At 49.1% G+C, this 25,455-nt stretch overlaps 2 protein-coding genes across 3 annotated transcripts in view; one reads left to right on the top strand and one right to left on the bottom strand.

The window, feature by feature from the left end:
• Positions 1 to 5,556, bottom strand: part of SMC1B (structural maintenance of chromosomes 1B) — an 82,112-nt gene extending 76,556 nt beyond the window's left edge. For both annotated transcript variants that reach the window (XM_005896364.2, XM_070370073.1), the window contains exon 1: positions 5,448 to 5,556. In XM_005896364.2, coding sequence (XP_005896426.2) covers positions 5,448 to 5,556 — 109 coding nt within the window. The remainder of the gene's footprint in view (positions 1 to 5,447) is intronic.
• Positions 5,557 to 5,707: 151 nt separating this feature from the next.
• Positions 5,708 to 17,492, top strand: RIBC2 (RIB43A domain with coiled-coils 2). Its single transcript, XM_005896355.3, has 7 exons — positions 5,708 to 6,004; positions 6,808 to 6,889; positions 8,975 to 9,319; positions 10,902 to 11,020; positions 12,413 to 12,640; positions 15,042 to 15,208; positions 16,348 to 17,492. The coding sequence occupies exons 1-7, from the start codon at positions 5,891 to 5,893 to the stop codon at positions 16,424 to 16,426; spliced, it is 1,134 nt and encodes a 377-aa protein (XP_005896417.1). The 5' UTR covers positions 5,708 to 5,890; the 3' UTR covers positions 16,427 to 17,492.
• The last annotated feature ends 7,963 nt before the right edge of the window (positions 17,493 to 25,455 follow it).

Genomic DNA, 25,455 nt, shown 5'->3' with positions numbered 1-25,455 from the left:
AACTACAGCACAATTACACTCATATCACAAGCTAGTAAGTAATGCTCAAAATTCTCCAAGCCAGACTTCAGCAATACGTGAACCATGAACTTCCAGATGTTCAAGCTGGGTTTAGAAAAGGCAGAAGAACCAGAGATCAAATAGCCAACATCCACTGGACCATTAAAAAAGCAAGGGAGTTCCAGAAAAACATCTATTTCTGCTTTATTGACTATGCCAAAGCCTTTGACTGTGTGGATCACAATAAACTGGAAAATTCTGAAAGAGATGTGAGAAACCTGTATCCAGGTCAGGAAGCAACAGTTAGAACTGGACATGGAACAACAGACTGGTTCCAAATAGGAAAAGGAGTATGTCAAGGCTGTATATTGTCATCCTACTTATTTAACTTCTTTCTATGCAGAGTACATCATGAGAAACGCTGGGCTGGATGAAGCACAAGCTGGAAACTCTGCCAGGAGAAATAGCAATAACCTCAGATATGCAGATGACACCATGCTTATGGCAGAAAGCAAAGAAGAACTAAAGAGCCTCTTGATGAAAGTGAAAGAGGAGAGTGAAAAAGTTGGCTTAAAACTCAACATTCAGAAAACTAAGATCATGGCATCTGGTCCCATCACTTCATGGCAAATAGATAGGGAAACAATGGAAACAGTGGCTGACTTAATTTTTGGGGGCTCCAAAATCAATGCAGAGAGTGAGTGCAGCCATGAAATTAAAAGATGCTTACTCCTTGCAAGAAAAGTTATGACCAACCTAGACAGCACATTAAAAAGCAGAGACATTACTTTGTCAACAAAGGTCTGTCTAGTCAAGGCTATGGCTTTTCCAGTACTCACGTACAGATGTGAGAGTTGGACTATAAAGAAAGCTGAGCACCGAAGAATTGATGCTTTTTAAGTGTGGTGTTGGAGAAGACTCTTCAGGGTCCCTTGGATTTCAAGGAGATCCAACCAGTCCATCCTAAAGGAGATCAGTTCTGGGTGTTCATTGGAAGGACTGATGTTGAAGCTGAAATTCCAACTTTGGCCACCTGATGTGAAGAGCTGACTGATTTGAAAAGACCCTGATCCTGGGAAAGATTGAGGGCGGGAGGAGAAGGGGACGACAGAGGATGAGATGGTTGGATGGCATCACCGACTCAATGGACGTGAGTTTGGGTAAACTCAGGGAGTTGGTGATGGACAGGGTGGGCTGGTGTGCTGCGGTTCACAGGGTCGCTAAGAGTCGGACATGACTAAGCGAATAAACTTAACTGAATCCAAACTCATTTATTACATTAATTCTTTTGTGTCCTAGGTCATAAGGATACAGTAAACGAACAAGATAACAACCTTGTCTAATGAATGTTATAATCTACTAAGAGGTCAAACAATAAATAAACAGGAATTATATATTATAGTAAGTATTGGTGAGGAAACAAACTGAGGGATGAAACAGAAGGTAACTGGGAGAGGTAACTTCTGATAGGATCAAGAAACATTTATTAAGTAGGGACTTCCTTGGTAGGTCATTTAGTAAAGAATCTGACGGTCATTTAGTAAAGAATTTGACTGCAATACAGGAGACCACCTATTGACAAAAATGAATGAATGAATGAACCAACCAAGTTAAGCTTTGTAATGGTCAGAGCAGGAACCTCTGCTATAAATAACTCAAAATCAACATCAGGAAAATAATTCTGGAAGAGTAATATTTTAGACTATCATCACTTGATGATGAACCAAGTATTCAAAGATATAAAAATTACAATATCACTCTCCCATCTCAAAACCCCAATTTTTGCACTCATCTGCCCTCTTACCACGGAGAAGGCAATGGCACCCCACTCCAGTACTCTTGCCTGGAAAATCCCACGGATGGAGGAGCCTGGTGGGCTACAGTCCCTGGGGTCGCTAAGAGTCGGACACGACTGAGTGACTTCACTTTCACTCTTCGCTTTCATGCATTGGAGAAGGAAATGGCAACCCACTCCAGTGTTCTTGCCTTGAGAATCCCAGGGACAGGGAAGCCTGGCTGGGCTGCTGTCTATGGGGTCGCACAGAGTCTAACACAACTGAAGCGACTTAGCAGCAGCAGCAGCAGCCCTCTTACCAACAGCTACTAAGTCCCTTCTGATTTCAACTCTGCATATCTCTTCCATTCTTTTTCCTTACCATTCTTCTACTTTTTCAACCCCTCCTTACTTTGAGAAGACTCTTAGCTGGACTCAGCATTCACTCTCTTGCCTCTTCAAATTCATTCCTTCATTCTATAAACATTTATGGAACACCTATTAATCAGGCATTCTCCTAATTACTGAGGCTAAAAAGAAACAGTATGTAGGATTTTCCCCTAAGGTGCTTACAGTGGGGAATATTATCAATTTTCATTGAACCTCATTTCATAAATAAAAAACCAGATGCTCAAACAATCATATTTTGGGGTTAGGTGTCTAATTCCAAAATCTATACTCTTCCCACTAAAAGCAGGAAATTATAACTTACTACAATAAGTTATAAGCTAAAATTAATACACAAAGAACTATGAAACACTTAAGAGCAGCACTAATTACTGGAGACTCTGAGTAGGCTTTGCAGGAGACACTTCTGGGCTAAATTTTAAAGAGGAAGTAGAAGTTTGGGGAAGCGATGCTGAAGGTAGACATAACCGTTACAGAAAAAGAGAACAGCTTGATCACTGGTACAACTGGGAAAGCAAGGTACCACTCTATTAGGAATGGACTTCCCAGGTGGCACTAGTGGTAAAGAACCTGCCTGCCAATGCAGGAGACATAAGAAACTCTGGTTTGATCCCTGGGTTAGGAAGGTCCCCCATGGCAACCCACTCCAGTATTCTTGCCTGGAGAATCCCATGGACAGAGGAGCCTGGCGGGTTACAGTCCATAGGACTGCAGAGAGACAGACAGATTGAAGCAATTTAGCACATTATAGTAAGAAGAGGGTAAGTACTGATACAGAGTTCCTTGGACTACAAGATCCAACCAGTCCATCCTAAAGGAAATCAGTCCTGAATATTCATTGGAAGGACTGATGCTGAAGCTGAAACACCAATACTTTGGCCTCCTGATGCCAAAGAGCTGACTCATTTGAAAAGACCCTGATGCTGGGAAAGATTGAAGGCAGGAGGAGAAGGGGACGACAGAGGATGGGATGGTTTGATGGCATCACCAACTCAATGGGCATGAGTTTGAGCAAGCTCCGGAGTCGGTGATGGACAGGGAAGCATGGCGTGCTGAAGTCCATGGGGTCACAAAGAGTAGGACACAACTGAGAAACTGAACAGAACTGAACTGAATATACAGAGGTGGAACAAAGCTTGCAAGGTCAGGAATGAAAAGAGAGAAACTAAACTTGATGCTGAAGATTACAGGAAGCTACAAAGGATTTCAGGAATAGCAGTGACTTTTTCAGATATGTTTTAGAAAGATTTCTAAGATAAGCCACCAGAAAAATGGGCAAAGAACATAAAAGGGCAACTCAGAGAATCAGTTCAGTTCAGTTCAACTCAGAGAATGAGAAATACAAAAGGCCCTTAACCATATAAAAATACACTTGAGCTCAGTTTAAGTGTACTGAGTGGAGTTCAAGACTTTGTACAAACACTCATTCCAAGTATCACACCATTGGAAATGCAAAACGGAATTGAGCAACCCTTCACATAATCATCAGTTAAAAGGTGAAAATCACCTGGTGGTGGGCTCAGTAACTTCCTGATAAATGAGTGGAGTCAGGATAACAATGCAGGAGTGATTACAGTAATCATTTTTTCAATGTTTTCTGATAGAGTAAAGGGAAAATGAGGAAATACATTACAGAGAAGAGGCAAGGAAATCAAATGTGTGAATACATCTAAGCTCAGGTATTCTTTCATGTGGGCTTCCCTGGTGGTCAGACAGTAAAGTATCTGCCTGGAATGTGGGAGACCTGGGCTCAATCTCTGGGTCAGGAAGATTCCCTGGAGGAGGGCATAGCAACCCACTCCAGTTTCTTGCCTGGAGAATCCCCATGGACAGAGGAGCCTGGTGGGCTACAGTCCACGGGGTTGCAAAGAGGCCGACTGAGTAACTAAGCACATTCTTTCACATATACTAAGTGCAAAAGAAAACCTTAAACAACAGCTGTTTTTAAAGTGCAACAGAAATTTTACAACACTTCCACAATAATTATATTCCAGATTTGGTGTGCCCAGAAAGCACACATTTAAGTGTCCTATTCCTATCTGTCATATAAATTAATTTACTGAGTCAACAGGTCTCCTTCAACTCAAAAAAGGTTTCTGAGCTAAGGAAGGAAATCTGGACAAGAAAGCCAAATTGGAGTCTCCAGATTTGGGAAAAATCTCAAGGTCACTATTGTTTTAGAGCTTACTCCCACCTGCTTTGGGTCATTAACCCACTCTTTCCAATCATGGAGCCAAGGTGAACCTGGCCAGGCCCCAATTCCAGGCCAGACTCTGCCACTTACTGGGCAATCTTGGAAAGTCATCTGGACCCTCTGAACCTCAGTTTCCTCCACTGTAAAATGGGAATTATATGCATTTGTGAGGATTAAACAAAAAGAAGGGTACCAGGAATTTGGGGAAAGCTCAATTATTGCAGTCATTTCCATAATATTCCTGCGAAGGTTCCTTGGATCCAAATGTTTGTTCCAGCCCCTTGAAACCAATGTCTTCCTCCCGATCTCGCTCCCATTATGTCTTTTTAGATGAGAAAGAGAAGGGGATATAGAGGAAAGCAACCACGACTAAGGGCAAGAGGAGGAACCCACAGGGCAGAGGAGCAGGGGTGAAGGAGAGGAGAGTCCAGGGTGGAACCCTGGGGCTGGGGCTGCAGGGCGGGGGTCTGGCCTGGGTGGGGTCTGAGGATCATGGAGTTGGGGCAGCGGGTGAGGGCCAGGCTCCCGGGGGTACTGTCTGAGGGCCAGGGAGCTGGGGCGAGGGTGAGGGTGAGGCCCCTGGAGGTGCGGTCTAAGGGTCAGGGAGCTGGGGAAGCGGGCGAGGGTCAGGCTCCTGGGGGTGCATCTGAGGGCCGTGGAGCTGAGGCGAGGGTCAGACCCCTGGGGGTGCGGTCTGAGGGTCGTGGAGCTGGGGCAAGGGTCAGGCCCCTGGGGTGCGGTCTGAGGGTCGGGGAGCTGGGGCAGTGGGTCTGAGGGTCGGGGGGCCGGGCAGCGGGCGAGGGTCAGGCCCCTGCGGGTGCGGTCGGGGGGCCGGGGCAGAGGGTGACGGTTGGCCAGGTGGACGGCGAGAGGAGGCTCCTGCCACTTCCAACCCGCCCTGGACGGAGTCTGAGGGTCGCTTCCCACCCCATCCTGCATCCCACCCCGTCCCTGAGGTGGGTGGCGAGGGTCGAGCCTGAGTCCAGGCCTTGAGGCCTCCCTCATGTTTCCTCAGGCAAGAAGCGGCTTGGCCGAGTGCGGCGGGAGAAGACATTCTAGGTCCCGAGTTACCGGAGCCGTTGGGGCCGATGATGCAGGTGAACCTCTTGAAGGGGCCTATGACCTGGCGGCCCCGCCACGACTTAAAGTTCTCCACAAACAGCACTTCCAAACGGCTCATGGCTGCGCTCTCCGAGCCTCAGCTGCGTTCTCACACGCTGGCGGGAAAAGCGCGGGAAGCGCCTCGTGCGATCTCGCGAGAAGAAAGCGAGAACACGAGCGCTGTGCTGTTTCTTAGCAACCGGAGTTGTTTACGTTTCCGAGGAAACCGAGACTCCATGCCTCTGGGGCAGTGAGAGAAGGCCGATTGAAAGCCTCTTGGGCAGGCTTTCCCACCTGCCCGGACTCCTGGGGAGCCAGCCGCGCTGGGCTAAAGCTTGTTTTATTTTTGTTGTATTTTCTTTTAATCTCGCATGTTTTTGAAACCTTTTAGAATTTCTTAGCAATTCGCAGTCATGGAGGTAGCACAGCCCAAGGACCTGAAGGAGGACTTTGTCCTGGCCAAAAGAAGACATGCGGAGCTGGTCAGGCAGAAACGAATTTTCAACGCCAGGAACAGGATCATTGGGGTGAGACCCTCCGGATCGGAAGGGAGAGGAGCCAGGAGGGAATGGTGGGGGAGGGGAGGGGGACAAGGGGGCGGGGGAAACAAGAGAGGCGAGCAGCGAGCAACAAGAGATGATGAACTGTTGGAATGAAACTTTTGATCCAGGCACAGCTGCGGACGGCTCCAAGCTTTGCCGGGAAGAACTGTTCCACGTATTGAGTTTTCGGAGAATGAGGGAGGCCTCATAACAAGACCGAAAATTGCTCCCTGTCACTTGCCAGACAGGCAAATTGAGTCCTGCAGTGGGGAGCGAGCTTACCTGGAGTTAGTGGCCAGAGACTGGAATGCGGTTCTCCTCTCTCTGAGCCAGACTTTCTACATTGCCAGGGACTTCCTCCAGTCCATTTAACAGACAAATGCCAGTAGAGAGAGTTCTTATTTTGTGGCAAACCTGAGCCAGGCCTTGGAGATGAGGGATAAGACGATCCTTGACCTTGTGAAGTTGATAGCCCAGTGGACGAGGCAGGCGTTAAAATGGTCACATTATAATGCAGGGAAGTCAACGCAACTAGGGCTGGGAGAGGAAAGCAGAGAGGGCTTCCTGGAGGAGGTGATGCTTAAGTAGTGTTCTGAGGATGAGGACCTACTGACTAAGAAAGGGAGAAGGAAGCTCTAGGGAAAGTTAAGACAGGCTGAAGAACCAACAGAGACACACAAGGGCATTCGGGTATGAGACGATTTGGTTTATAAAAAGATAAGTACGATTGTTATCAACTGAATAAAATTGTCTGGCTCTTATTCTCTCCCATTGTTTTCCTTTCCCAGGGTGACACCACGGCCTGGGATGCTCAGGTTTGTGACCAGAACATAAAAGCAGCAACTGAAAAAGCGAGAGATGAAGCCTTTGGTGAGCATTCTCTGAGTGGCCATTGAGTGGTTCAGGGCTTTAGACCCATGTCACATTCCTCATGTATGTAAAGCCTTGTCGTTTTCACACTCTAGTTTCTTGTGCTCAGTTAACTTAATGCACCAATTCTTCCACACTTGAAAATTAGCTATTGAATTCTATGAGTAGGATATATATTGTGAGCAGACATGTATATTTTTCTCTGTTTTCTTTAAAAACTAGGTATGAAAAACCTCATACACACACATATTCTCTGCCAAAAGCTCAAGACCTTCTACCAGGGACAGTTGGTAACAGTAGACAACACACACTCTTGAGCCCACAGCCCAGAGCTGACTCAGAACCAGCCATGGTTCAAGTAAAAGTGTTCTGGCTTGTGGGTCAGATTCTCAAATAGTTATGAAAAGTAGTGTTCTGAGGATGAGGACCTACTGACTAAGAAATGTCAGTTATGTCCAACAATGTCTTTTAAAGCACCATAAGGATTTTTTTAATATAAAAAAAGGATACAAAATTATATGTACAATGGGTCATCAATTAAGTTTAAATATATAAATATACATATGTTAAAAATATATAAAAATATGTTTAGAAAAAAACACAAAGGAACTATACCAAAATGTGAGCAGTGGTAAATTTGGAGAGATGGCATGAGGAATGAAGTTTACTTTCTTCTTCATCAGCTCGTTTCAGTCGCTCAGTCGTGTCTGACTCTGTGACCCCCAGACTGCAATGTGCTAGGCCTCCCCATCCTTCACTATCTCCCAGAGTCTGCTCAAATTCATGTCCATTGAGTCAGTGATGCCATCCGACCATCTCATCCTCTGCCACCCCACTCTCTTTCTGCTCTCAATCTTTCCCAGCATCAGGGTCTTTTCTTCTTTATAGTGTTTCATATTTTCTTTTAAAATTGTAGTGTAAAAGTAATTGAAACCTGTGATAAACCATAATGGAAAAGAATATGAAAAAGAATATATATATGTATAACTGAATCACTTTGCTGTACAGCAGAAATTAACACAGCAATGTAAATCAATTATACTTCAATAAAATTTTTTACAAAAGTAATTCAAACTTACAGAAATGATGCGACAGACATACATATACCCACCACCAGACTAGATGTGAACATTTTGCCAACCTGGCTTTAGATATCTTATATTAAGAATGATTTTTGAGAATTAAATATTACACAGAAGTAGTTAAAGCTCTCCTCCATCTTCCCATTTTCCTCTTCTCCCCTCCTCGGAGGTGTGATCATTCCCATGTGTGTTTCTGCGCTTGTACACCTCATGTAGGTTTATCCATGACAATATAAAATTTGTGTGTGTGTTTTACATTTTTACATAAAAGATATATTGAATGTATCCTTTTGCAACATTTAAGAAATTCAACAACCTATTTTGGGAACTTACAGGTTATCTCCATACAGAATATTCATTTTAATTGCTTTATGATATTTTCTTCTATGAATTTTAACCACAGTTTCTTTATTCCTCTGCTGGTGGCTGATTTAGATGTTTTTGTTTTTTAAATAATTGCAAACAATGTTAGTGACTCTCCTGCACTGTGTCTCAATGCTCATGTTCCTGGTGGACCTGGACCTGGCATTGACAGGTCCTAGGATGTGCGCATTTTCAGTTTCAGGGGATGTTGGCAAGTTGCTTTCCATGGTTATAAAAGTACCAAGTTACACTCTCACAAGCAGTAAATGAGAAACCTCTACGTTTCTCCACATCCTTCCTAATACCTGCTATTTTCAGCGTTTTAAAATGTTTCTTCAATTCATTGGATGTTTCCCATCTCGAATGGTTGATGCTCTTTTCGCACGCTTATTGATCACTCAGGTTGCTCTGTAGTGATGTGCCTTTTCCCTTCCTTTGCCCCTTTGTGGTTAGGTTGTTTGTTTTAAAGTTGATTTGTAGGTGCTTTTTTATATTCAGAATTCTAACCCTTAATGGTTGTGTTAACCTTTGGGAGAGTTGGATGACTTTTAGAATCACTAAAAATTATTTTTTGGGGGAGATTCAAATTTCTTTCTTTCCTCTGAATCTTTTGCTAATGAATATGCTGTATCTTTTCTAGCTGCTGAAATGAGACAAAATGACAAGATCGCATGCATATCAGAAAACCGGGAAAGGAGAGATAGGAAAAATCTCTGTAAAGCTATCAATGATTTCCAGCAGAGCTTTCAGAGGCCGGAAACGCGCCGTGAATTTGACCTCTCTGACCCCCTGGCCCTTAAGAAGGATCGTCCGGCCCGGCAGTCAGATTATGATGCTCGGAATACAATATCAGGAATGCAGAAATTCATGGGGGAGGATTTAAACTTCCATCTGAGGAAGAAATTCCAAGAGGAACAAAACAGGGAATGGTCCCTGCAACAGCAAAAGGAACGGATGATTGGCCGGGAGAACCAAAAATGTGCAGGTAACAGCAGAAGACAAGTGGGTCTCAGTACTGTAACAAATCAACCCCAGTTTTGTTTTTTTCTTGTTTCATTTTTGTCTCTTAAGCCTCACTAATAGGCTACTTTAGCCACATGGCCAAACAAAGAGACATCAGAACCTGTGTTTCAGGATTTGGACGTCTTTAGTCACACGTCCATCACGCAGGAAACACTTTCTGAGCTTGTGGTGTGTCAGGGCGCCCGTGGGGTCCTGGCGCCCAGGGTAACTCAGCACTGGTCTGACCCTCAGTGTGCTCACAGCCTGCTGGGAAGACAGTGGGAAAGACATAGGTCTAGCCTGGGTCAGTTCATGTCCAGTAAGACACTTGGATCATCCCCTGAACCTGACCGTCCACCTCCATCGATGGGAGCTCTGTTCTTCCCGTTGCTCCAGCCCAAAGCAAGCCCTCCTGACTCCTTCCTTTCTCTCCGATGCCGCACGCACTCCTGCAGCAAGTCATCCCGAGTTCCGACCACCGTCACTACCTCCACCACTACCAGTAGACTCAAAGGCCAGCACATCCCAACGGATCACCGAAATAACCTCTAACTGCCCCCCCAGCTTCTGCCCTTGCCTCCCTACACTCTCTTCTCAGCCCAATAGCCAGAATGATCCTGTTAAAAAGTTAAACTGCTGAGGGACTTCCCTGGTAGCCCAGTGGTTGAGAATCTGACATCCAGTGCAGGGGATGCAGGTTTGATCCTTGGCAGGGAAACTAAGATCCCCATGCCATGGCACAACTAAGCCTGCGTGGCAACTGCTGAGCCTGTGAGCTCTAGAGCCTGCTTGCCACAGCGAAGATCCCACGTGCCAAGGCAAATATATACACATATATACACACACATAAAGCTGCTACTTCCCTGGTGGTCCAGTGGTTTCGATTCCAGGGGACATGGCTTAAATCCCTGGTCGGGGAACTAAGATCCCATATGACTCAGCATGGCCAAAAATAAAAAATTAAGTGGGATCCTTTGTTCAAAACCAATAGCTTCTTACTTTACTCATTGATGATCGTCTCAGTTGGTAAAGAATACGCCTGCAATCTGGGAGACCCAGGTTTGATCCTTGGGTCAGGAAGATCCCCTGGAGAAGGCATGGCAACCCACTCCAGTATTCTTGCCTGGAGAACTCCATGGACAGAGGAGCCTGATGGGCTATAGTCCATAGGGTCACAGAGACTCGACTGAGCGACTAACACACTTACTCAATAAAAACCAAATTTATTTCAAGTACCAGCAAGGCCTTCACAGTCTGACCTTATCTCCTACTACGCTGCCCCCTAAGCCCTTCTCCTTTGGTACCCAGATAAGTGTGCTCAGTCGTGTCTGTAGACATTACCAGGCTACAGTGATGATTGCCAGCGCTGCCAGGCACTTGTCTAAGAGCTTGGCTTGAGTTAACTCATCTGTGTCTCCCATGAGCCTTCCATTGCACCCCCCTTCTTCTGATGGGCGCGTGATGAGAAGCGGACCCAGAAACAACGCTGCGCAGGGCGCTCTGCACATCTGGGAAGGAGCCCTGGGCAGGCACACACACTTTGACTGTATTTTTCTTCTTTTCAGAGGATCTCTACTTGAAGACAAGGCTGCAGTTTGACGAGACAGCCAAGCACTTACAGGATCTGGAAACCGCCACCAGGAAGGCGGTTTGTGCAACTGTGAAAGAATTCAACAAGAACCAGGTGTATACCCCAGGCCTGTCTGGAGGGGAGGGAAGACACACAGCCACCTCCCTGGGTGTCCCAGCATTCTCAGCGCATCAGTGATAGCCATGGTTATTTTTTTTTTTTTTTTGGCCATGTCACATGGCTTGCAGGATCTCAGTTCCCTGACCAGGGACTGAACCCAGACAATGGCAGTGAAAGCCCAGGAATCCTCACCACTACACCGCTGCTGGACTCCCAGAATATGTTTTTTTTTTTTAAACTCTGCAACAATCATCTGATCTTATTAGTCACTGTGTTCAATGGCCCTGTCAGAGAGGCACCATGAACTCAATTGATCAAGAAACAGGCTCAGAGGGAGGAATTGACTTTCTTAGAGACAGCTGAGTACTAATCTGATTTGCTTTGGCAGATGTAAACACTGGACTTCCAAATATTAGAAGTCCAGTATTCAAACCAGACCTGTCCAATCACAAAGCATGCACTTATGTAATATAGTCAGGCTGGCCTCCCTGTTAGTCCCTGCTATGTGAGGGCTAGCAAAGTGCCCCGTCTGTCCAATATTAGAGAGAACTGGTTTCATCCTTGACTTGACTTGACTTGATGGAGAAATAACTGTAGCCGAGAGGCAAGCTGTCTAGCTAAAGGTCACACAGCCAGGGCCTGTCCCTTCTACCCATCGCCTTCATGTAAGCAGGGATTTGACCAGGAATTTATTTGTCTCAGGGGCTGAGGTTGCCGGGCAGTAGGAACACCTTTTAGAAATCACCACTTCTGCAAATCACTTGGTTGGCGGTTCTTTGTGGCCTGCCGCTGGCCCAGGGTGACCAGGACCACAGGGAAGGGTTCACAGCCCTGTCCTGGGGGTGGGTGAGGCCAAGCCGAGGGGAGATGGCTGCCTAATGGGGGGCGGCCGCTCCCTGCTTTGGCAAATCGCTGCAGACAGACCTGCCAGGATTGTGCACGTGACCAACTGGTAGTGATCCTGAGCCCAGCCCACTCGCCCAGCATCGCCCAGGCAGCCAGGGGTCCAGGGACCTCCCACGTCCATACCTGATAAGTCTCCCCCCACCCGCCCAGGAGCCCTGTTTAGCACATTCTTCCTTCAAGGGCCCCTGCAAGGTTTCCCAGCCTGCGCTTCAGTCCCACCAGGCTCACTCAGACAACGTGTTGAGTTGCTCAATCGTGTCCGGCTCTTTGCAACCCCAGGGACCGTAGCCCACCATGCTCTTCTGTCTATGGGATTCTCCAGGCAAGAATCCTAGAGTGGGTTGCCATGCCCTCCTCAAGGGGATCTTCCTGACCCAGGAATGGAACCCTGGTCTCCCGCATGGCAGGTGGATTCTTTACTGTCTGAGCCACCAGGGAAGCCCCTTCAGGGCATCATCCTTAATATCTTCCCCTGCGCAGGCCCTGGAGTCAGCGGAAAAGAAAATTCAAGAGAGAAAACAAGAACAGGAGGACAACCTAGCCGAGATCTCCAACATGCTGCGTGGGGACCTGCTCTCGGAGAACCCGCAGCAGGCAGCCAGCTCCTTCGGGCCGCATCGCGTGGTGCCCGACCGCTGGAAGGGCATGAGCCAGGAGCAGCTGGAGGAGATCCGCCTGGTGCAGAAACACCAAGTCCAGGAGAAGCTGGTGCCTGTCCCCTCCCCCTTCCCCAAGCCCTCAGCCCCCACTGTTCTCTCCACCACCACCCCTCTCCACCGGCCCCAGCCCTCAGACATGGCTCTGTGCTCCCTCCCGCCTTCCTGGAGCATCTAGTTACAGCCGCTGTCACACTGGGCCCAGAAGCTGCCCTCAAGGAGTCTATGTTCCATTTCTGGGGGAGGACAAGAGTGCAGTGATCCCACAGGTGCTGGGTGCTGGGCAGGGGAGGAGGCTGGGGTAGGGGGCTGAGAAGGCTGGGAGTGAGGAGGGTCATCATGGGACTCATGACCTTGAAACAAAGGTCTGAAGGTGGAGGGAGTCACCTGGGGAGCGGATTCTCTCTGTGGGGGCAGAAACTGCACGGACCACGGCCTTGACTGCAGCCACAGGGTGAGGGGTGGGTAGGGCTGTATTGCCTTGAGGGGCTTCTCTGGAGCCTCTATTTCCTGGCGAAATAGGAGAGTGGTCAGCAGCTGAGGGTGAGGGGTAGGAGTTTTGCAGGAACAAAAGTGCTCCAAGGTCATCCGGAAAGGGGAAGGGGCGAGTGGCCGGGCAGCCCCAGCCCCTCCTCCCCCCACTTTGAGTCCTGGTCATGAACTTGAAGCAACCCTTGAGTAGGGCCATGCTTGCCTATCATGGGAGAGCTGGAACTCAATGATGGTCAGAGCTTGCCTGGCAAATGGGACCAGGTGGGAGGCTCAGGGTGCCCAGGTGTCTGCCAAGGGGTGTCAGCTGTGGACGCTGGGCTGAACGAGGAGGAAGACACATGGAGTTCAAGGGGCCATTGAGAGGTGTCGAGTCTGCAGACTGGCAGTCACAGTGTGGGGGAACCTCGTGGGAACGAGGGTGTGGAGAAAGAGGACCAGGTCCTCACTGCGGTGGATGGGACTCCAAGATGAGACTCCGGACGGGGGTGGTATTGGCAACGACAGGGTGAAAGCAGAGGTTCCCAAAGCAGGCCGTCTGGACCAGCCGCACCTAGGAACTCGAGAGCGATGGAGATTCTCAGGCCCTCGCCAGGCCTACTGAACCGAAACACTCAGCAAGTGCCCCCTCCCCACCAGGGCTTCTGATACCCGCCAGAGTTCAAGAACCATGGGCATCGTTTGCCCCCTGGGGGGGATGACTGAGAGACTGGAAGGGGATCTTTGGAGAAGAGGCAGAATCACTGGGAATCAGGAAAAGGGTCATCTCTGAGTATGTTGAAATGACGTGAAATCACGACAGGAAAGAGATTTGGAGACGTTCTCAGACCTGCAGAGGATGGGTGAGGCTCCCACGGGGTCCGCAGATGACAGCCACGCTCCATGTGATGCGGTGGTTGGTGTGAGCTTCCCAGCAGACGGGCACGGGGAGAGGGAGGGACAGTGGCCTGGACCAGGAGATGGGGAGCAGGTTGGGCACCTCACCTTGAGAGGGGAAACAGACGGCAGCCAGGGGGTGAGGCAGGGGAGTTAGCCCAAAGTGGGAGGAGCCTAAGGCTGGCATCAGGATGCAGGGGACATGGCCACCTTCGCCAAGCCCGGCTCTGCCCTTCACAACGGTAGTTCAGCCAGACTGCCTGGCAAGGAAGGTCGGCCATCTGTCCCGAAAGCAGCATTTTTGGTCTGATTTCAGTCTCTGTAGAAAATTAAGAAGCTGCTGCTGCTGCTGCTGCTAAGTCACTTCAGTTGTGTCCAACTCTGAGCGACCCCATAGACGGCAGCCCACCAGGCTCCCCGTCCCTGGGATTCTCCAGGCAAGAACACTGGAGTGGGTTGCCATTTCCTTCTCCAATGCATGAAAGTGAAAAGTGAAAGGGAAGTCACTCAGTCGTGTCCGACTCTTCATGACCCCATGGACTGCAGCCTGCCAGGCTCCTCCATCCATGGGATTTTCCAGGCAAGAGTACTAGAGTGGGGTGCCAAATAAGAAGCTAGAGAAACACAAACAGAAGAAAACATCCCACGTGAAATCTCACACTCAGAAGACCCCTCTCCCATCCCCCCACGTGCCTTCTGGTGTCCCGTCCCCTGGGCTCCTCTTGAATACAAGGACATAATTTGGAAACTTGAGATCACGCTAAGAATACTCTGTCTCTTAGTGTGGGCTTCTATGCCCCCCTATCGTTCCCAATTCTTCTTTTTTTTTTAATTAGAGCACAGCCAGGGATTTTAAATATATATATTATTTATTTGGCTACGTTGGGTCTTAGCCGTGGCATGCAGGGTCTTTACTGCACCATGTGAGCTCAGTGCGGCACATGGGACCTTAATTCCCCGCCCAGGGATCGGAGCCGGGCCCCCTGCATTGGGGGCTCAGAGCCTTGGCCACCGGACCACCAGGGAAGTCCCCTCTGGGGCTCTCCTGCTGGGGGACGGGCGGTGGTGAGTCCCTCTCCTCTCCGTAGAGGCTCCAGGAGGAAGAGCGCCAGCGAGACATGGACTGGGACCGGCGGAGGATTCAGAAGGCTCGCGCCACCTTGCTGTTTGAGCAGCAGCAGCAGCGCCTGCAGCGTGGCCTGCGCAGGGCCCTGGACTGCAGCAACCTCAGCCTGGCCAGGGAGCAGCTCCTGCAGTGAGTGCTGGGCGGGGGAGCGGGGGCGCTGGGAACTGGGAGCACCATCGAGGGCACCAGGCCTGGGGAAAGGGGAGGTGAGAGCTGCTGTCCTGCAGGGCCCATTGGAGCAACCACTGACCTTTCCTGGACCCCTGGCTCACCTTCCCTGAAGCTTTCCCGCCCACAGGCTCAGGACCTAGGGGTATCTTTTACCAGAGGCCGCCCCCCACCCCCATAGCAGCAGTGAGTGGAGCTCTGGCACAGCCACCCGGTAAAGAGGAGCAGGGAAAGGGCTCAGAGCTAGGAAGCCAGCTGTCCCCACGCAGGCCAGGGAGGGACTGAGGCTCCCCTGTGCCCACATTCCATAAACACCCGTCCCTGGACAGTCCTCACCTGGGCGCTGGCAAAGCCCAGCGGGCCCGGACACAGGCGCTGGTGACAGAGTTCACGGAGGGCCCGGGAGCCGCAGGGGAGGACTCCAGGTGGGATTCCGGGAGGAGGCGTGTGGCCCAGACACAGGGGACGACAGTGCCAGCTGCCCACAGCAGGGAGGGCCCGCCAGGCAGAGGGAGGGGCTCCTGAGCTGCCGAGAAGCAGCAGTCTCTTCTTCCCCAAGGACAGGCCCCTGGAGTAGTTCAGACTTCCAACTACAGAAAGTGTCAAATGCAGATCAGTAGGTGAACCTGTCACTAAAAACACAATTATTTAACTTTTTAACCTCTCTATTTTTCAAGCTCTGGCTTGAATTCAGAGGGGACCCACCAGTATTTTTTCCAATCAGATGTCTGTTGACTGATGGTTCCATCTTTGGGGGCCTAAATGGGGAGAATTAAGAGATCATCTCACAGAAGTCAAATGGGAGGAGCAAGTGTCTTTACAATCATGGAATTCTAAGATGTCCCCACATCTCACACACACAGGTCCCTAGGCTAACCAGCCAGTTCAGTTCAGTTGCTCAGTCGTGTCCAACTCTTAGCGACCCCATGGACTGCAGAACGCCAGGCTAACCAATCAGCAGTGACGAAATGCCCCTTCTTCCCCTCGAGCGGTAGTGCTGGGATGAATTGTGTCTCCTGGGGATAAGACACCAATAAAAAGTAGAACATTTAGGAAGTCAGGCATTTGCTGATTTCTTTTTCTCCTTGTTTTATTATCAGGAAAAAACATATGAAGGAACTCTGTACCAATCATGCCACTGAAGACTATTTCACACAGTTTAATACAGGAAGTCGATAAGGAAAAATTCACCTTCCTTTCCTCTGAACCGTTTATGTGTAAAGTGCAGTTACCTTGAAGAGTCATATCTGTTTAAAAAAAAAAAAATGCACCCTTTGGTCCAGAAGTACCGTTTGAACTGAATTTTTCCATTGTAGACAAAGCTTGATTAAACCTCTTCCTGTATTTCTATGAGGAGGATTCGTGTCCACTCAGCTCCGCTCCGACTGGCTCCAGAGCACCTCTGAGTGCTGTGGACCCAGGGATGAAGGCCTGCGAGTTAGACTCTCGGTTCAAGGGGTGCATCTCCCACACTCACAGGTGTCATTTTGTTTATTTAAGAGTGTCATGTTTTATTTTATTTGACTGCACCGGGCCTTAGCTGCAGCACGTGGGATGCTTTGTTGCAGCGCACAGGAGCCTTTAGTTTCGGAGTGCAAACTCTCATCTAGTTCCCTGGCCAGGGTCGGAACCCGGCCCCATGCACTGGGCCCACAGAGTCTTCACCCCTGGACTGCCCAGGAAGTCCCCACGGGAATCACTTTACCTGCTTCACGTGGAATGAACGAATTGCTCCCTCACAACAGCCAGGGGCGGGTGTTTTCATTACTCACAGGTGAAGAGCCGGAGCTATAGACACTTTAAATGACTTCCCTGAGGTCACGCTGATGGAAATTGGTGGACCTGGGGTCGAACTCGCAGAATCTGGCTCTCAAGCACTTCTGTCTCCTGGCTCCTGTGCGTGTGTGCTCAGTCACTTCAGTCGCATCTGACTCATTGCAACCCCGTGGACTGTAGCCACCAGGCTCCTCTGTCCATGAGATTCTCCAGGCCAGGATACTGGAGCCGGCTGCCATGCACTCCTCCAGGGGATCTTCCCGACCCAGGGATGGAACCTGTGTCTCCTGCACTGCAGGAGGATCCTTTACCCACCGAGTCCCCTGGGAAGCCCCCTGGCTCCCATAAGGAGACCCAAAACCAGAATGGCCAAAAAGGCAGAAATTTATTTCCTCCTCTTGTCAGAGCCCTAGTTGAATGGTGCTGCCTCACTGCCCTGCCACCTCCCGTGACGTCATCACACTGTGGCTGGCCGGGAGGAGAAATCGGGAAGGAAGAGGATATGCGGTCGCGTGCAGCACACCCTCTGGGCCACGGCTCTCGAGAACTGGACGGTTCACCTCTGCTCACACCTTATTGGTCAGATTGCGGTCATGTGACCATGCCTGGCTGCAGTGGAGGTTGGGAAGCTGAGCTGCCTAACCACGTGACAGGCAGCAATTCCCTAACGGTGTAAAAGATGGAAGAAGACCTCCTGGGGGACAGCTAGCTGTCTGCCAAAGGGAGACTCGAATGCTGATTTGGAATTTGCCAGAGGGGAGGTGAAGGGAGGCAAGTACATGGGGGAGGGTGGGTTAAGAAGGGAGTTTGTCCATCAGTAATGGGGTCAGGATCACTGGGTCACACCCGATTACAGCTCCTCCTCCGTGTACGCTTCTTGATACACTCATGGCCAGTGACAAGGGGCAGCTGTTGTTCTATACACTTCAGTCATGTCCAACTCTTTGTGACCCCCATGGACTATAGCCCGCCAGAATCCTCTGTCCGTGGGATTCTCCAGGCAAGAATACTGGAGTGGGTTGCCATTTCCTTCTCCAGGGGATCTTGCTGATCCAGGGATCGAAACTGGATCTCCCATGTTGCAGGCAGATTATTTACCATCTGAACCATCAGGGCAGCGCTTGGTGGCACGTCATCATTAGCCGAGATGGAGCCGGATACACCTGTGCTAGCAGCTCAGCTCGTGTTCCCTCAGTGTCTAAACACAGCTTCGTTCTTCCCACGCCCAAAAACCTTCACTGGCTGAGGTTTGTTAGGTTTTCCCACATGGATCAGTTGCAGCTGGACCCCCTTTAGGGAAGCGGGTTGAGGGTGCATAGTTTCCTGGGGCCGCCAGTAACAAAGTCCCAACACACTAGGGGAGGGGGCGCCTTAAACAGCAGAAGTGTGTGAAGTCCAAGAGGAAGGTGTCGGCAGAGCTGCTCCCTTCCGCGGGTCAGCAGGAGAACCTGCTCCTGACCTCTCTCCCAGCTTTGGGGGTTTGCCGGCGGTCTTTGGTGGTCCCTGGCTTGCAGATGCATCATCCACATCCATGCCTTCCTCGTCACATGGCGTTCTCATTCTGCTGAGTCTGCGTCCAAATTCTCCTCATTTTTAAGGTTGTGGTTGTGCTTGGTTGCAAAGTCATGTCGGACTCTTGCGGCCCCATGGACTGTAGCCTGCCAGGCTTCTCTGTCCATGAGATTTCCCAGGCATGAATACTGGAGTGAGTTGCCATTTCCTCCTCCAGGGGATCTCCCCGTCGCAGGGATCGAACTCAAGTATCTGGCATCTCATCGAACTCAAGTATCTGGTGTCTCTTGTATTGGCAGGTGGGTTCTTTTACCACTGAGCCACCTGGAAAGCCCACTTATAAGGACACTAGTCATATTTGATTAGGGTCCATCATAATAAGTTTGCCTAAACATTATTAGAGAAGGAAATGGCAACCCACTGCGTTATTCTTACCTGGGAAATCCCATGGACAGAGGAGCCTGGCAGGCTATAGTCCATAGGGCCAAAAGAGTGGGACACAACTTAGCGACTAAACCACCATCAAACTAATTATATCTACAATGACCTTATTTCCAAATAAGGTCACGTTCTGAGGTACTAAAGGTTAGGACTCTAACGTAACTTTCGAGGGAGGGACACAATTCAACCTTTAACAGGGGGAATACAGAGGGCCCCCTGGCCCCAGTGGTTCCCAAGATAATCCTATTAAGAATGTTGTAGTCCGGGTTGAACAAGCCATGCTTCAAGGAGAATACTGGTTGAGTGACAGCCTCTGTGGATTGTTCATCTTCCTGCTTTGGGGCAGGGAGATAGTGATGGAAGGTGATGTCCGTTCATTCAGTGCACACTGCGTGTTCTTCACGTTCTGGATGCTGGGCCAGGCCCTAAGCTAGGATCTCTTACAGGTTAGTGGGAGACCCAGATATGGAAGTAGGTCCTGGCCCAGAAGTGGGGGGTGGGGGGTGGGCACAGGCTAGGAGGGAGACAGCACCAGGAGGACGCTGCAGCCATCAATAATACTAGTTATGGCCTCGGAATCACGCTAGTTATGGCCTTGGAATCACGCAGTGATACTAGTTACGTTAGTGGAATCACGAGCCGGAAGTGGAGAGGCTTGTTTTGACTCTGAATTTCACATCCTTCCGGAAGGTATTCCGCAAAGACAAAGCTTGAAAACTGGACACTTGCCTGCTTCAAGTGCGCCCTCTGCTGGTGATCAGCAGTACGGTACATCCCCAGACAGGAAAGCCAATGAACCCCGTGACTGATTGGCTACTGCGCACCGGTGGTGGGCAGGTTCGTGCAACACCCGCGCATCACTGGGTGTTGCGATTGCCATCCTGCTGAAGGAAAACAAGAGAGGTGGAATAATCTGACTCTCCTTCGAAAGCACAGCCAGGGTCCAGGCGTGGTGGGACCCTCGCCATGGCTCCTCTGAGTGGCCCCATTACAATTCTATAGACATACAAACTCAAGAGGTTTGGGTTTTTGCTTTTTCATTTTTTTCCCAAAACTTATTGTGAAAATTTTCAAATATTCAGAAAGACAGTGGTATAGCCAAACAGTAGGATACTATTCTTTGCTTAAGCTTATCAAGCCGTAAGAAGACATGAAAAGTGGTGATGGTGGTCTACTTGCTCAGTCGTGTCCAACTCTTACAACCCCATGGACTGTAGCCCACCAGGCTCCTCTGTCCATGGGATTTTCCAGGCAAGAACACTGGAGTGGGTTACCATTCCCTTCTCCAGAGGATCTTCCTGACCAACGGATCAAACCCATGTCTCTCCTGCATTGCAGGCAGATTCTTTACTGACTGAGCTACAAGGGAAGCCCCAAGAAGACATGAAGGAGCCTTAGATGCTTATCACAGAGCGAAAGAGGCCACTCTGAAGAGACCAGACTCTGAAGGCTTCTCTGATGGTTCAGTGGTTAAGAAGCCACCTGCCAACGCAGGGGACGCAGGTTTGATCCCTGCTTGGGAAGCTGAAATCCCACATGCCGTGGGACAACTAAGCCAATGAGTAAAGCCCCCACACCTGGAGCCTGAGCTCTGCAACAAGAGAAGCCCCGCGATGAGAAGCCTGCACACCGCAGCAAAGAGTAGCCCCCACTTGCTGTAACTAGAGGTAGCCCACGCTCGGCGCAGCAACAAAGACCCAACACAGTCAATAATAATAATAATAATATTCAATGGATGCCAGGGATTTTGGGGTGGGGCTGGAAGGGGAGCTCAGAGACTTTTCAGGGCAGTAGAGCTATTTTATACGATGCTCTAGTGGTGGGTATGACTGAGCACAGGGTATATAATCCCAGAGCCAAATTCCCTTGTCTGTCCTCCTATCCCTATTTTACAGATGGCCCAATGGAGAAGAAGCACATGCAGCGCTTCATGATTGCGTAATACACACGCGAACTGTTATTTATTGGCCACGCCTTGCGACGTGTGAAATCTCAGTTCCCCGACCAGGGATTGAACCTGCGCCCCCTGCCTTGGAAGCATGGAATCTCAGCCACGGGTGGTCAGGCAGGTCCTTGCACCTTTACCTGCTTTGTCCCAGAATCAATTTGTGGAGGGTGATGTAATTGCAAGAATCTTTGAACAATCAAGACCCTAAACACTGCACAGTATCTGTTTTTTTTTTTTCAAGCTAAGTGTCATTTTATTTTTTACCTAAACACTGTGTAGTATCTTAATGGCAAATAGAGACTTCACCAATAGAACACATTTACTGATGAGGTAAAGAACCCGCCTGCCAATGCAGGAGACATAAGAGACGCAGGTTCAATCCCTGAATCGGAAAGATCCCCTAGAGAAAGGCCTGGGAACCCACTCTAGTATTCTTGCCTGGAAAATCCCATGGACAGAGGAGCCTGGCAGGGTACAGTCCATGGAGTCGCAAAAGCCGGACACGACTGAAGTGTCTTAGCACGCGTACACACACTGATGAGGTAACAGAAACAGAAGTTGCACACACACAGTGTGTTCAATAATTTCTGTCTTTGCACAAACACACATCAGAAACTTGTTATTTTACTTCTCGGTGTTTTTACTAGTGTCTTCCCCAGCCTATTTCTTCTGGCCTGCCCTCCTTTAGGAAAACCTACTAAAATTATGTTGCTGTTACTTGTCACCACTCAGGGCTCACCACTTCTGACTTTGCTAAAGGATAGATTGACCAAAGAAATAATTTGGAGGCATGTTTTTATGTCGGTACCTCCTTACCTGCTCAGATGTTATATGTATAACTTGTCCATCGGTTCGTACCCTCTAAAAACTGTGTTCCAAATGGAAAGAGTTTTCATTGGTTCTTGCCCACACCATTGCCTGCAGAACTTGGCCCTTTTGTATCATCTGCTCTTCCAAGATTCTCATCCAGTTTTTAATAAGCATTTTCTACAGGAAAACATATATCCTCAGCATGAGAGGCTGGTGTGAAATCATTCGACGCAATTATTTTTAAAACTTTTGGTGAATCTTCTTGCCTCTGCTGAGTGTTTTTCTCTTGCTTTTGTCTGTTTTCCAAATATGAAAATTGCAGCTCTCATGGCCAAGTTCACACTTGGTTCACATAGCTGAAGTGTAAAATGCTCCTCCATCATCTCTGACAGCCCAGTCATGCGTGGGCCACGTTCCTTTGGCTTCCAAATGTCCCCCAATATGGGAGCTGTTCCTGCGAACCCAATACCTACTATGCGCCTGGGCAGGAACTCAGGGAAGTGTGTTCCATGGATCGTCAGCTCATCACAACAACCGCATGGTCGCTATTTACCCTCCTTTTACAGATGAGGAAGCCGAAGGGCGGAGGTCAAGCAGCTGGCTGTGGGCGGAGCTGGTTTCAGACCCAGATAGACTAGTTCACCATCCCTCTCCTTACCCTGAGTGTTCCCTACCACTCTTTGCTACTGAACTAGGGAAGAAGCTTTGTGTTCTATCCAAGTTAATCACTAAAGGGATGCTGCCTACGAGCTTAAATTACACATAATGGCCCACCTCCGGGAATCCTGCCTCCCAGGGAAGGAGCATGAAACTAAAATACCTTTGTTTAGCTCACAGGAACCCTCCTGACCAGGCCCAGCTGTTACTGGCCGGGGTTCTTGGCCCCCTTGCTGCTGTGCTCTGCTCAATTGCTCAGCTGTGTCTGACTCTGCGACCCCAATGATTGTAGCCCACCAGGCTCCTCTGTCCGTGGGATTTCCCAGGCAAGAATACTGGAGCAGGTTGCCATTTCCTACTCCAGAGATCTTCCCAACCCAGGGATCGAACCCGTGTGTCTGAAGTCTCCTGCACTGGCAGGCAGATTCTTTGCCACTGAGCCACCCAAGCTCTTGTTGCCCTCTATAATCAATAGAACTTGATCAGAGGCCAGACAGGAAATTCAGGCGAGACTTTATTGGGGGCCCTGCTGCAGCAGCGGGGGGTAAGAACAAACAACAGTTCCCTTGCTGACTCACTCCCTGAAGGACGGCGCAGGGTGTGCCCAGGGGAGAGGCGGGAGGGGCGGCTCAGGGGGTCGTACCCCCTTAGCTGACATTTAGTGCAGGGAGTACGCACAAGACCTTGTTTTCTGCTACCCCTTTGCTTTTGCTCCGGACTTTTCAAAGTAGCGCTTGGGTTTTTGGTCTCTTTGTATTCTTTTGTCCAGAATTTGCCTTAATTGCATAGCACGCAGTTATTTTTAGTCTGTGTATTTTCTTTGCGTTTTGTTGCTAGAGGAGGGGTGTGTCCAGACGCAAGCAAGGCAGCAAAGAGTCCCAGGTCCCAGGCCTGTCTCAGGCCTGTAAATGATAGCAGGAGGAAGAAATTCACTCCCCCCAGGCTGATGAGAACCAGGAAGTGTTTGACTTTACTCCCCTCCCCTTTTAGTAGAAAAGAAGTTCAGTTCAGTTCAGTTCAGTCAGTCGTGTCCGACTCTTTGCCTGACTTCTAACTCAGGCAAGTTGGATCTTTGGGACAGGAGTCCACCATGATCTCAGCCTGCTGGCTTTTCAAGTCGAGTCCCTACTTCTTGCCCCAGCAACTCGTCTCTTGATTTACTGGCCCGTAGAGCAGCCAGCAGTACAAGCTGGGACTCAGTAACATTGCCAGCCAGTCCCGTTTCATGGACACAGAGCACTGCGCCTTCAAAAGCCATCGCTCTCCCTCCAGTCCTACCAGCTAATAACCGCTGGCGTCTCCAGGCAGCATTGTAGACCACAGTCAACTGACATGATGTCACTGGAGCTTTGTAACAGACTTGTGAGATAAGCAGCTGTCTATTACCTGAGTTTACAGAGACTGAGGTTTAGAGCGGTAAATAATATCGGAGCATAAGAAGAGCAGGGTGGGGATTCAGACCTGGCTCCTGCAGACCCCTGCTTCAGTGGTCAGGCCGTCTGTCCTCAGAGAGAGCCCCAGTTCAAGCAACAAACCCCCAGAACGGGTGCCGCGGGCAGTCTCCATCTGTGCCAAGTGCTATGTTGAGTATACATTCCTTTCGCATATTTCCATTCCTTGCAACAATCCTCAAAAATCAGATTGTCTCCATTCTTTGCAGATGAAGTCACTGATGTGGAGGATTTATGCCTCCAAAGAATGATGAATATGTCAGATTGAATATCCTAAAAAATCCACCCACTACAACTCAACTAGATCCTCGATAAATTATACCAAGCATTTTATATGCATTGCTGCGCTCACAAGAGGGTAAATGAAACCATGAAAAATGTGCTCACACACAATAAGGAACAGCAGACTGAAAGCAGAACAGTGGCCAGTAACAAGAAATAGAAGTTAGAGCTGCTCTGGTGACAAAGGCTGGTAACAGGAACCTAGAGCTTTGGGGATTAATGGTTTCATTAAAGAGACTCTCATTAAGGCAGAGCATCAAAATTGAGACCTCTGAGACTTTGGAAGGTGGCTACACCCTTAGAGAAAATGCTGGAAAGCAATGAGTCTTCACTGTGGCTGAGAGAGTGACCATGGTGGTGGTTTTGAAGGTGATGGTGGTGGTGATGGTGGTTCTTGAGAATTCACACCCAATATGCTCACTCTTACAGAGCCCCAGAGTTTTAATTTTTCTAACAGGTTAGAAAAATCCCCAGCAGAAAAAATTTAAGTGTTCTCGGATTAATTTTGCATCCATGGTACCTAGTAGAAGCAAAGACAAGTAAGCTCTGGAAGAAGCAATCCCAGTTTAGACTTCTGATTCCTTCCCAGATTAAACTTGACCAAAGACAAGCTCACACAAACAGAAAAAAACGTACAATTAAACAGAGTGCCGTGAGTGTCAGCCGAAACAACCACCCATATTTAAGTCTCCCTAGAACTTTATTATTTTTTTAAAATATTTAATTATTTCCAGCTGAGTTGGGTCTTAGTTGCGGCAGGCGGGCTCCTCACCGTGGCTCAGGGGCTTCTGTCTAGTTGCAGCACGGGGCCTCCGTAGCTCCTTGGCAATGTGGGATCTTATTTCCCCGACCAGGGATCGAACTCGCATCCCCTGCATTAGAAGGTGGATTCTTAACCACTAGATTACCAGGGAAGTCCTCTTAGAACTAGATGTTGAAGGTATCAGATAGAGGTATGTTAAATATGGGTCTTCTGCTTCCAGACTCAATGGAGTAATTGACTATCTCTTCTGCTATAAACAACAGAAAATTGGACAAAATAAAACCACAGCTTTCAGACGCTGGACAACAGACTGCACAAGACTGAGATCGCCAAGGGAAGGGAACAAAGTGAGCTGTACAATCACTCAGGACTTCCTCCTAGAGGCGTGGCCGTACCTCCGCAGGGGGAGGCGACATCCTCCCAACCCCACCAAGCAGAGCGCACTCACTGAGCTGAGCTGAGCTGAGGAGGCAGAGCTCAGGGTCAGGGAAGCTGAGTTTGTGGAGCAGAGTTACAGCGTGACCCACCAGCCCCACTCCTAGGTGTATGCCCAGTAGAAGTAAAAACA

This window comes from Bos mutus, chromosome 5 (assembly GCF_027580195.1).
Source record: "Bos mutus isolate GX-2022 chromosome 5, NWIPB_WYAK_1.1, whole genome shotgun sequence".
In the NCBI taxonomy this organism is placed as follows: domain Eukaryota; kingdom Metazoa; phylum Chordata; class Mammalia; order Artiodactyla; family Bovidae; genus Bos; species Bos mutus.
This window is presented reverse-complemented; position numbering and strand designations above follow the sequence as displayed.

What these genes read in the sequence shown, in the direction of transcription:
- RIBC2 (XM_005896355.3), top strand. Translation starts at nt 5,891, where the DNA reads ATGGAGGTAGCACAGCCCAAGGACCTGAAGGAGGACTTTGTCCTGGCC. An exon ending in AGCGAGAGATGAAGCCTTTG is followed by an intron (nt 6,890 to 8,974) that starts GTGAGCATTCTC and finishes TATCTTTTCTAG; the next exon opens with CTGCTGAAATGAGACAAAAT. An exon ending in GGAGAACCAAAAATGTGCAG is followed by an intron (nt 9,320 to 10,901) that starts GTAACAGCAGAA and finishes TCTTCTTTTCAG; the next exon opens with AGGATCTCTACTTGAAGACA.